General features: G+C 46.6%; 1 protein-coding gene across 2 annotated transcripts in view; it reads right to left on the reverse strand.

The window, feature by feature from the left end:
- Window positions 1–339: 339 nt before the first annotated feature.
- bcr (BCR activator of RhoGEF and GTPase) overlaps window positions 340–12457 on the reverse strand; it is an 84191-nt gene continuing 72073 nt past the window's right edge. Inside the window, exons 11-23 of one of the 2 annotated variants that reach the window (XM_080017762.1) lie at window positions 11984–12103; window positions 11550–11625; window positions 11159–11263; window positions 10755–10829; window positions 10334–10431; window positions 8932–9063; window positions 5232–5291; window positions 4701–4810; window positions 3847–3986; window positions 2989–3123; window positions 2419–2524; window positions 1999–2161; window positions 340–445 (exon numbers count right to left, since the gene is read on the reverse strand). In XM_080017762.1, coding sequence (XP_079873888.1) covers window positions 356–445; window positions 1999–2161; window positions 2419–2524; window positions 2989–3123; window positions 3847–3986; window positions 4701–4810; window positions 5232–5291; window positions 8932–9063; window positions 10334–10431; window positions 10755–10829; window positions 11159–11263; window positions 11550–11625; window positions 11984–12103 — 1410 coding nt within the window. In that variant the 3' untranslated portion in view covers window positions 340–355. The remainder of the gene's footprint in view (window positions 446–1998; window positions 2162–2418; window positions 2525–2988; window positions 3124–3846; window positions 3987–4700; window positions 4811–5231; window positions 5292–8931; window positions 9064–10333; window positions 10432–10754; window positions 10830–11158; window positions 11264–11549; window positions 11626–11983; window positions 12104–12457) is intronic. The other variant, XM_080017763.1, reaches the window with a different exon arrangement.

Raw genomic sequence — 12457 nt, forward strand, 5'->3', positions numbered from 1 at the left:
AACATTAAAATAAAAGCTCCTTCATGTGGCGGACGTCTGCGTCGACTCCGACTCACTGCGTTGTTGGATAATTAGAAAATCCTAAATGTGTCAAGTACACCAGTATAGAAGCTGTAAAGGCCCGGGGGCTCGGGGCAGCAAGTTCGACAGTAGAGAGGTGGAGAGGTGGAGAAAGGCAGGTGGGGGGACGGCGCTGTGGGGGGGGCTCCGGGCCTCGGTGGCCCTCCGGAGGCTCCGTGACGCCCTGCCGGGGGGGCCGGGGGGGCTTCTTGAGTCGTCGCCGGGGACGATCCGCAATTTGAAAACATACTATAATAGACTCAGTTTGAGCCAAAGTCCGTCCGCTTGTTTCACTCTACACCTCGGTGGAGAACAGGATGCTCTGACGTTTGCTGTCCGGCGTGGGGATGGTCTCCAGCTGCAGGAAGTACAGCAGCACCTGGACCTGCAGCCAGACAGAACAAAGCAAACAACCACCCATCTCCGATTTCATTGTTTTGTTATTTTGACATTATAATTGCACTTTAACCTCTTTGACTTAGGGTTCGGCCACCATATAGGCAAACTATTAATGTATGTTCGGATAGATAGATGGACAGACAGGCTATAGATCAGGGGTGTCCAAACTACGGCCCCCGGTCCATTTTTAATTGGCCCGCAGCAAATTCTAAAAATACAATGGAATATGGCCCACAGATGAAACTTGCGCTTGGCTGTATTGTACTTCCTAGTTTTAACACTGGGTAGAGCTACTGTCTTGAACAAGGCAGCTTCTCCCCAAAAACGAGAGCAATCAAAGAACGAGAATTCAACAACGTGAGTGTGACCAGAAACACAGTTGTGCGGCGAATCGAAGACTTGTCAGCTCACTTAAAACATCACGTGTCAGATAAAGCTTGTGCCTTTTGATTTTTACTCGATTGCATGTGACGAGAGCACAGACACCACGCAGCCGTCTATTCTTTTTGCGGGGAGTAGGCGATAACTTTTGCATTACGGAGGAGCTGCTTGATCCTAGGAGTCTTAAAGGGCACAACAACGGGTAAGGACATTTTTGAAGCTGTGTCTGATGCAACTGACCAAATGGGACTTAAATGGGTCAAGCTCTGTGGAGTTACAAGGGATGGGGCTCCAACAATGACCGGCGAGCACAAATGAATGGCCTCTTAAGGTGTGCGCCAAGGTGCAAGAGAGTGGAGCTGAGGCCGTTAAAATGCACTGTATCATCCACCGAGAAGCCCTCTGTGCCAGGACAGTCCAGCTTGGCGATGTGATGAACACTTCATTTTGAGCATGAGGGCTCTACCAGAGCTTTCCTATCTGATGTCGATGCTGAACACGGGGACCTACTCGACCATTCTGATGTGCACTGGCTAAGTCGCGGCTCCGTGCTGCGGCCATCTCTCATGACAGAATTCAGTCAGCGCTTCAAAGATTTTTCTATCCCTTCTATCATTTTTGTAACAAAATAAATGAAAACTCATTAATGGAGAGCTGTGATGGAGGCGGGTTTTTTTCTTAATGCATATTCAATTATCAAGCATGATTGACCTACATTTGATTGATTTTGCTAACTTTAATACACGAGAGGTGAGGCGATATACCTCACCTCTAGTGAGGGGCCCAGCCCTTCGCATATTTTTCCTGTATGTGGCCCTCAGTGAAAAAAGTTTCGACACCCCTGCTGTAGATCAACAGTTAGATACAAGACAGACAGACAGACAGACACTGTAGATAAACAGATGGATAGACAGATGGATAGATGGATGATAGATGGAAACATAGATAGGTGGATTGATGGATGAATAGGTGGATAGATAGATAGATAAACAGATAAATAGATAAACAGACAGACAGATAGACAGATAGATAGATAGATAGATAGATAGATAGATACTGTAGATCAACAGTTAGGTATATAGATAGATATAGACACACAGACAGCCAGACGGGTGAGGGTGAGGGTGAGGTGAGACAGGACTGCTGTGGACATCTCACCTGTGACATCACCTCCAGGGACCAGCTGTCCCCCATGCTGATGGGCTGGGTGGGGTTGGTGGGAATCTTGCTGTCCTTCTCCGCCGGCCTCAGCAGGGTGGGGCCAAACACCGTGGCCAGGTTGTGCAGGGACATCTTGTTGACGCCCTCCTTCTCTGCCACCCTGTCCCACGCCCCCGCGGACACAATGTGCTGAGCTGAGCTTTTTAAAGACACCGATCCCAGAGAGCCCGGCACCGAGACTATTTTTTATAATCAATTTTTATTTTTTTATCTATTTTCAAGGTCCATTTCATAGGATATACACGCCTGTCATTAAAAAAAAACAAAAAAACAACTGATAAGATCTTTAACGTTTAATTCTTAGGTTTGGTGGTCGTGTCGGGGTTCGACAACGCAACGTGCACGGCCCCGCCCTACCTCTTCAGGTGGTCCAGAAGGAACAGGAAGGTCACCAGGTTGGGCTCCGGCAGCGACAGCAGCAGGTTGAGCATGCAGCTCTCTTTGGCGACACTGTCGGACAGCGCTGCAAACGGGAGGAACAGCACACGTTATTGACACGGACAGAACTGTAAATAATGTTTCATACGTTTTTTTTGCGGCGCGTTGTCCTGTTTCATTCAAATCTTTACTACACTAAAAGTTAAACGTAGTGGCAGGAGTACTGTAGCACTCTGGCGGCAAGCATTTCAGTAGCGTAACTTTCATAAAGACTTTTAAAATTTCAAATTAATTACGTGATTTACTGATTGGGCAGCAGATAATATACTATATAATATACTATTCATAAGATTGGTAGCAATATTAATGCTAAACTCCATTTTATCTTTTGCATCAGAATCATTTAAATTGATCCAGTATTATGAGAATAGCTTCAGCCAAGGGGGTCATTGCAGCCGCTCTCCTTTTTGTCACTACCTATTTGCAGCCTGTTTGAGGTTCTAAAATACCACAGTGTTCCCTGAAGAACGTAATTTTTCGGCGACTTACTGATGCCTCCCGCAAAGTTTGGGTAGAGGTCGTCCGTAAAGAGCGGCTCCGGCAACTCTCTGAAGTAGAGTTTCAAGGTCCCGGCGATGGCATTGACGTCCATCTCGCTCATCATCACCGACACGTCTTTGTTGTCTGCGTCGAGAAACAGGCAAACGAGCTGAGTGGACACATTTTTGGGGGTCGGCGAACGAAAAACGGGAGCACGACACGACCGCAAAGGAAATCTCAAATCTTTCGGCGCGACCAGGCGTTCGCCGTGCTCCGTGTCACCAGAACCGACACCAAACCGTTTCCACACCAGACCGTCAGTACATGACCAGAACACCCTCGCAAGCCAGTTAATCCACAACAAAAAAAGAGAAAGCCTGTTAATAATAATAATCATTATTTGACACCACGCAAACAATTCTCACTTCAGCAACAAGCCGCTAGAAAACACCGAGGCGCCACAAGGATCACCTGATGAACAGAGTCACAGACACAGCCCAAAAGATGAGAGAAACAGGAAAAAACAGAGGCAGAGACGTTATGATTTTAGCAATTCATAAATGTTCATCCACATGCTTGGGTCCCATCATTGCATTTGACCTGAGTTGCATTCTTCTTTGCATTTAGCCTAAAGTCAGTTGTTTTACTTTTTGCTTGATAAATACACCAACCAAGTGTCTTAATCGACTTTTCACTGTCCACAAATATTCACTGTTCGTTTCCCTAAATATAACATATGCATTCCAAACTTGATCACTGTACAAACAGATCACACTGACAGCAGGTCAACAGCTTAACCACCCTGCCGCCTGCATCCCCCTCCTCCTCCCTGCCTCGACGTCAGAAGGCTCTCGTTTGGATACTCACTGGTGTCGAAGGCGGCCTTCAGGGCCTGGATGTCGGTGGCTACTCCGGACACGCGGTAGATGCCCACCTCCTCCATGCCGCGCCTCTCGATCTCCTCCAGGCACTGACGCACGATGTAGGGAACCTTGGAGCGCTCCCGCCTACAAACGCGCGGAGAAGAAACGACAAACACGTTTGGAGAGAAAAGGCGCGATCGGTAACGCGCGGTTCTCCCGTCGCCCCGGCGGCGGCTGAGGGGTTCGAGCGGCTCGGTCCGGACTCTCCTTTAGGAGGAAACGCTCCGTCCATCTCTGCCCCATCCAGCTGAGCTCCACCGCTTCTTTCCCCAAACGGGTTTCATTTTGGTTCACTCAGCGACCAAACGACCGACATGGCAAGACTCTGTAATAACACCCCATTTTGTTATAACTTTCCCAAGTGCAATACATTTGACCTTTATGATGTAATAACACCCACATTTTGTAGCATTTTGAAATTTCTTGAACGCGACACATAATACGTTTAGCCACATTTTGTAAGAACCTACAACATAACGCATGCGAGTGAAAAGGGACTTTCAAGGCCCGGTGCCGTCGGGGTTTTGTCTGGAGTCCAGGGCTACCAGCTGGACAAGGAGTTGCCGGGGAAAGTTTTTGAGATTATCCGAGCGCTTATCTCCCTCAATCTGCCTCCTCCTTTCTCTCCACGTTGCGCAGACGTGAACACTCGCTCGGGGGCGTCGGGAGTGCACCAGCTGCCGCGCACACACACACACAGACACACACACACGCTCTTTCTCTCTCCCTCTCTCTCTCCACGGCAACGGCGCGGGGGCGGCCCGTCGGCGAGGTGCCGCTCGTATCGGGCCGACTCACTTGGTGACCGTGGAGATCTTCACTCCGAACACGCCCATCGGTTTCCTCGAGGGCATCCTCTTCAGGCTGAACTCCCGGCTGGTGAACTTCATGGAGAGCTTCACCTCAATCTGACGCGGGGAAACAACGAGAGTGGTCGTAAATCAGAGGGGGAGAGAGAGAGAGAGAGAGAGAGGGAGAGTACGTTTCACACCAAAGCCCCGTCTCAGACGTCTTTTAACGATCTGAGGGGAATCCTCAGACGTGAGCACTCCCAGGTGGAGCGCTCAGAGGGCCCAAACACATTGATATATGAGAGTTTCGATGGGAGCCGGTAAAATGATCCAATAAGAACGCAGGTGGGAGACAACATGAGGAACGGGCCGCGCCATTCCCCGCCTGATAACACAATATTTCTATCTGACAATGTGAAAATGTGTTCAACAGCAGAGGTTCCCACGGCGATTCCCTTCCGCCGAGCGGACTTTTTAGGAGACGCGGAAACGCCGTCAAAGCCCGGAGAGGTTTCGTTTTTCGGCGTGATCCACTCACCCCGTTCATAGGAATGACGGTTCTTTGCCAGTCTTTGCCTTGCAGCGTCTGTGGGTCCAGCTGGGAGAGGGAAACAGAGCCACAGGTCTCCATTAGTATTGGTCTTTGATTATAAATGAATCTACCAATCAGTGGGGATTGGGAAAAGTCAGGAGAATAGGAGCAACCAGAGGGAGATGAACGTTCTTCTCCTTCTTCATTATTTTAGAAGAAACCAGACACACCCTCTCAAATTCCTTCCTCCGCGTTTACAGTTTGCAGGGCCTGGATAGAAATGACGCTAATCCATCACTGCTCTCTCCACCTGAGGGCCCACATGTCTCCACGGCCCTCAGCAACTCTCGAAATGAACAACCCACCACTTCTCCTGTGGACGGTTACTACACTAAACACAGCACAACAAGAACTACTGCGCTGTAGCTCGTGTCCTCTGCCCCATCCCATAAATCACCTCTCTCTCCATTAGATCCCAGATCTCCAGGACATATATAATATATAGAAAATATTCTAATGTGTCTTGATATACCATACCTCTGGTAAGTGGATATCAGGACTATCATCACACACACACACACACACACACACACACACACACACACACACACACACACACACACACACACACACACACACACACACACACACACACACACACACACACACAGTCTTTACCAGGTCGTCATGGCCGTACCAAACTAAAGCTCCATCTGCTCATGTGCAAAGCTGGATAAAAGTCTTGAATCTTAATCTCAGTGGTAAAACTTGTTTCACAATGACGCATTCCGGAGTCACCGTCCACGTGGGAATCCAGTGTCAAACCTTCTGGCCGTGCACGTGCACTAGCCCTAAAAAAAACCCCAAAACATTACTAGGAAACATTGAAAGTGTTCCCAAGTAATTCTTCACAAGATTTTTTGTCCTGTTTTTTTTTTTTTTAAGATTATGACAAATAATAAAACCTTTGATTTAGAAAGACGTGTTTCCAGTAATACAAAAGACAAACGATTTACCCCGAAATTGAATAAACACAGATAAGCACACAGACAGACAGACAGATGCACACACACACTTCTGAGCGATAAATAGATCTAATATATTCGTTATCAAATTGTCATACCATAATATTTTGTAGACTAATTTAAAAATTAACGAAGACCTTTCTCACAGAATTACATTTCTCACAGCTTGAGGGTAAAAATAATATTTTATATATATTATTCCTAAACATTACCCAGATTTCAAAACATAAATTAACATAAATGCAGGGAAGCAGACGTCATATGACAAAACCAGTGCTCAACTTCGGTAGTTTATTCATTCTATTTATTATTTTCCTATTTCTTCCTTTAAGGTTAAATTGTGCCTTTTGATATATTGTGCCAGATTTATCCAGAGCTCATTTTTATCCACAGTTCCATGTCAGCTCGCGTACGCACACACACACGCATGCACACGCACACACGCACACACACACACACACACACACACACACACACACACACACACACACACACACACACACACACACGCGCGCGCGCTCGTTTGACTCTAGTTACCTGATGTCTCAGGATTTCTCGGACACGCCCCCACAGCTGGGCCCCGCAGCCCCCGACACCAACCGCCGTCATGATATTTGAGAAGACCCTCCCCTGATGGTGCAGGTTCCCACCTCGGGACAACGTGGTGCATGCGGTGGTGTCCATGACTTATTACAGGACAGGAGGAAGCTTTTTACTGTCTTTTACTGTCTTACCACTGAAATCTTTGGACTATATAGATATCTATGAAGCGGTTTTGCGAGGTGAGATCCCAGATTTCCTAAAGACCATCCATGATTCTCGTACTGGTCTTCCTGAAGGACTGGTGTCTATCTTTCCGCGCCGTCATTGAGTCATAGCGAGCAGTTAAGCCTCCACGCCGCACTCCAAAATGAAAACGTGCATGGCAGTCCAGTTGGCTCCCGTCTCTCGTTTCCTCCTTCCCGTTATCCTTCTTGCTGTCGTCTAAAAAGTCGCGCCGCAAATTCCAACAATCCTCCCGAGAAGGGCATCCCCTCCAGATGTCAGTCGAAACAACTGAGCGATCTCCTGACAGCGTGGCCTACTGGGCTTTGGGGAGAGCGTCAGGGAGGTCCAGATCTAGCGGCGGAGGAAGAGGCGATCTCGGGGGAGTTTGCTTCCATCTCTCCCCTCTTCCCTCCCTCTCTGCCGTGATCCTGCCAGCTTTGGCGAGCTACCGGCTGAGCTTCAACTCAGTCTTACCTAAGTGTGAGATACTTGTCTCTTTTTTTTCCCCCTCTTTATTGTCTATTTTCCAAGATTTCTGCGGTGTATATACACAGACACACACACGCACACAACACACACTGCAGGGCTCCGGGTCCTCACCCTCTAAAAGGATAACAAGATGATCCCAATCATCCCCTATTATGACTTTCAGACTAAAGCTGCTTTAAAAACACTCCCCTGTTGCGCGCGCGCATGCGTGTGTGTGTGTGTGTGTGTGTGTATGTATGTGTGTATGTATGTGTGTGCATGAGTGTGACACTTGACTGCCTGGGGAAGAACTGATTCTTTTCATATATTCTTTTCAGTCAGGATTTAAATGGGTTGTTCTGACAAAATAAATGCCCGGAGCAGAGAGGTTGTAATGCCTCAGTAAAGAACACATAAACACTGTAAGCCGAGGATACGACTGGATTAAGCACAGGGAGGTGATTCATGTGCGCAGGAACAGATGATGGAGTGGCGTAGGAAGCAACTTTCCCATCTTTTTTAATTATTGTTTTCCGCCTGCTCACAGGCGGCGTTCCAGCTATCGCCACTAGAGGGAGAACTGTGCACATCTTTCCACATCGACCAGGACGTTTCCCATGGAGGGCCGAGTTGGAGCCCGTTGTGTTCATCCTTCATTAAGCAACGGCTTGATGAGCCTGTTTTTCCTGGATAACGCAGACGATCTCCCACTCCATTATCCACCTCGGATGTTGTTGTTAAAAAATGTAAACTATTTCTCACCCTGTTCTGCCATTCACTCCGTGTTTACTCCCATCTCCGAAATCATCTTAATGAATCTCTCCAAATGAATCTTAAACTAATTCTGCAGGACTGGGCTATCACAGCAAATCTTTTAGTTTTATTTATTTTTTATTTTTTTACACATCATTTAGGGACACTCTGTTTCACTCTAAGCCATTAGCTATCATTTTGGTCTGAGACGACAAAGGGTCTGGTCCGCTCCTAAACCAGATCCTTCCGTCAAGAGTCCATGCTGCGCGCTGACTGTTCCTGCATCCACATTTAATGTCAATCTAACTGCCAAATATGATAAGGAAAGGAGTAGTTGTCTGTATTGTGTGTGTTTTGCGCCCGTGATATCACATTTGACCTCATTGGGTTTCATCTTACAGCCGCTGGCATATTAGACAACTCAGCAATTCATCCCTCCGCCCCTCCCCCGTTCAGCTATAATGACCGGAAACCAAGATCGTCCAATCCGGTCAATATCTCACTAATTAATGTAATCGGCGGCTCAGTGCACTATCACGTGCACGGTCCGAGTCATCCAGTAAATCAATACCCCCCATTGAGATCATAATCTGAATTTCATGCTTTGTGACAATGGTGATACGGCAGGCGTTTCGGCGATGACTCACGGCGGGGCTGCTGGGGGGGTGGTGGGGGCTGACGTAATGCCTTACCGGGATCTGTCCCTTCCCAATGATGCGGTCCGCGCTCTCCACATCCTCTTTGTTCTGCCTCGTCTTGTTGTAGCTCTTCTCGTAACACAGCAGCCGCAGGGTCTGCGAGCCCTCCAGCTCAATCTCAAACTCCTGGGGATGGAGATGGGGGTCGGGGGGGGGGGCAAGGAGGACGGCAGCTGTTACCAAGCAGCCGACCGAAACAGGCGTCCGCGGCGCCCGAGAGGCGCGCGCTCGAAGATATTGATTCAAAGACGGGAAAAAAAAACAAAAAAAAAAACGAGGAGGGAAGAGAGGAAGGAGGACGCGTAACAACAAAGCGGAGGCCGACGCGCCAGCAGACAATGAGGGATGGAAGTCAGGCGGAGAGGGAGGTTTTTTTTTTTTTTTTTTTTTGTTTGTTTGTTTCTTTTGTTTTCTTAGCGTTTCCAGAGACGTGAGTCATCAGGAGCAGCTCCTCGTCCGCTCACACCCCATTAACACCCAGATGAGTATCTGGGCTCCCGGCGCTGACTTCCCAGTGCTGCTGGGTGCCTCGGAACTGTCTTTGCGTGGACCTGCACCTCATGGGCCCCGGCTCCCACAGACGGCGCCGCCGCGGCCGCTGCTGTGGCTTGAGCGCGGTGCACGAGTTGACGTGCGTATCTGCTCGTGCATATCTGCTTGTGCATATCCGCTCGCGTGCGTGCGCCCGCGAGTTTATCTGTGTGGGGGCGTCCGCAGGGCGCGCAGCTGCACCATGTGGGCTCTCCGCATGTTAGTTCTCCTGTTTGTCCTCCCCGGACAAACTGATTAGGGCTTTTGTTAAATTACGGAACAGATGTGATTCCTTATTACATTACGGGCAGGATAAGTGGGAGAATTGGAGGAAAACTGCTAATAAGTGCGTGCACATCAAGGGTAAGAGGTCCATTCTCACGCAGAATGAAGATTGATGACTGTTTTCCTTGGTTCGTACGGACGGTATCCTGAATCTCATCCATCAAGAATCAAGTCAAACAAATCCGTGTTCAAATCAAACAACAGTTGTTCATTTCAGTTCATGGGGTTTCATAACAACCAATTGGCGGTTGAATGGCCCTAGATGAGGCTGGTGCTTATCTTAAGTACAACATCAAAGTACGGACTGTTTTTTTCGAAAGAGGCCTTATTAAGACGACGGTTCCAATCATTTACATCCGTTCATAGCAAAAACCTCGCTGAACGCTTCACTAGAGCGAGCTTTACGTTTTCAAAAAAGGAGATTACGTTTTTTAAAGCTTAAACGTTTGCCCCCGTTGGACTGCCTCCAAGCAAAGTGGTACATTTTCTCAGTAGTAAAGCGTCCATCAACAACGTGACGTTAAAACTGGCGACACGACAGGGATTTTTCGTGGAGCGTGTAAAGCTTGTCGTCTCTCACCTCGTTCCATTTGGGTTCGGTGGTGTAGCGATACACTCTCGTCTTTGCTTTATTTACAAAGAAGCCGAAGGAGTCCACCTCCAGTGTGCAGTAGAGGTCTAAGAAATGAAAGAAGGTTTCCAAAAAAATTAAGCTATGTCACAAATCTTCTTTTTCTCTCATGAATTTGGGACTTGAATCTCAGATAAATAACAAAATTCTTGTAATTTTCTAACTTCATTTTCAGAGATTTTCATTTTTTTTCTTGGAATATAAACCCCCTTTTTTCTTCTTCCCTACATGCTTAAGAATTATGCATTATATATATATTCTTTTTTTTTATATACTGTTTATATGTAATGCATTATATATAATTATGCATTATGTATAAATGTATTTTGGATTTGCCATATCCTGCATGGGGGCTAAAAGGGGGACTCACTCAAGCTCTGTTTGAGGCCGGAGGCAGAGTGGACGATTACATTCAGGAACCCGTGGAGTCCGGGGGATTCGTCCTCTGGACAAACGGACAGCCAAGAGGAGGAAAAAAAAGAGAGAAAAAGAAGGGATTGGAGCAGACTGCTGTTTGTATTGGAGCAGGGTCAGGCATGAAAGGAAAGCTCGGCGAAAAAGGCCGATGCGATAATATTCCTAAAATTCTTCGAAATCCAGAGATTCAAGAGCCTTTTTGCTAAAATTAGCTGAAGTTCAGAAGAAAGAACATTTTCCAAATTTGGACAACACGCAGCAAAGTAAAAATGACAATTAGCCGAACTAACAACACCTTCCATAAATTAACATAAATTACGACTTAATAAGTCCCGATGGTTAAATATGACGTCTCACCTTCCTTGTTGATAGTGAGTGGAATGTGGTGGACGGTCTGCAGCTTGACACAGGAGTTGGTCAGCATCTGCAGCTCCATGGAGGTCAAGGAGAAACTCTTAAAACCTGGAGGGAAGACCACAGATGGTCAGGTTCCCACCTCGAGACCTCTGTCATATTGGAGATTAATATCACTGCTCTAGCTATAGTAACAATTAAATCACGTGTTAGGCCTACGCATTACAAGAATAAAAAACGAAAAACAAAAAATTCTTGCGTTTGAATACAATTACAAATTCTTCCAAAAAAATAAATAGCAATAGCATGATGATGAGGAAAATTAGTGATCGCATCTTAAATACCAAAAGATTTTGCAATTATCGGTTGCTTCAACTGCACGAGTGAACCTTACATTTCTTCTGCTGTTCCTTTATCATCTCCTTCCACTCAGCGCGTTCGTAGTCGGACGAGATCAGGAAAGTGTAACTCTGAAACAGACGGAAATAAAGTCACCCCTGAGTGTCGTTAAAATGGAGCAAACAACGGATGGATGATGAGGGGAGGGTATAGTATCTGTAAGGAGAAATGTTTAGCATGTTAAACAGCATGCTGAACTGTGACGTATGTACGTAGTTTATAGTGCCTGGTAATAATACAAATGATAATACTAGCAGCAAGTGGTATTTTATAATATGTAGTAGTAGTCATATAATCTGGTATACTATTATAATAATAAATAATAAAATGTATGAAAAGCTGCATGAGAAAAAAATATGAAAATAATAATTATTAAAGTAATATATAAACATTTTGATTAAAAAAGAGAAACTGGGACATTTGACGGACCTTTCCGCTCCTGTTGTAAACTCTCAGGGCCATGCTGGGGGAGGTCAGCAGCAGTAGAGACTCCTGCTCCGACAGCTTCTTCCTCAGGCGGTCTATCGCCTTGGAACCCTTGTTGGCTCTCTGGAATCGTAAAACGGTAGAGCATGAGATTCGGGTGTTTGCCTGTCGAACACGTCGGACAGTGTTTCCTCTGGGAGCGCTCGGCGGAGGGGCATCGCCAGAGCGGAAGCACCGGCACCGAAGCGCTACAAAACATTATGGAACGTAGACAGATTTCCCCTCACAAGAGCAAAATAATGAAATTTAAATATTCAGAATGTATATAATCTATGTAATAAAGAACCATGTTTTATATATATATGGGAGGTCCTCTGTCTTTCACCCCTATCAAAATGTTTATTTCCATCATTTATAACAGTTCATGGCACGACCTCGCTGGACGGTCTTTTAATATGCCATTAATTTACTTTAAAC

This window comes from Zeus faber (assembly GCF_960531495.2).
Source record: "Zeus faber genome assembly, chromosome: 17".
NCBI lineage: Eukaryota > Metazoa > Chordata > Actinopteri > Zeiformes > Zeidae > Zeus > Zeus faber.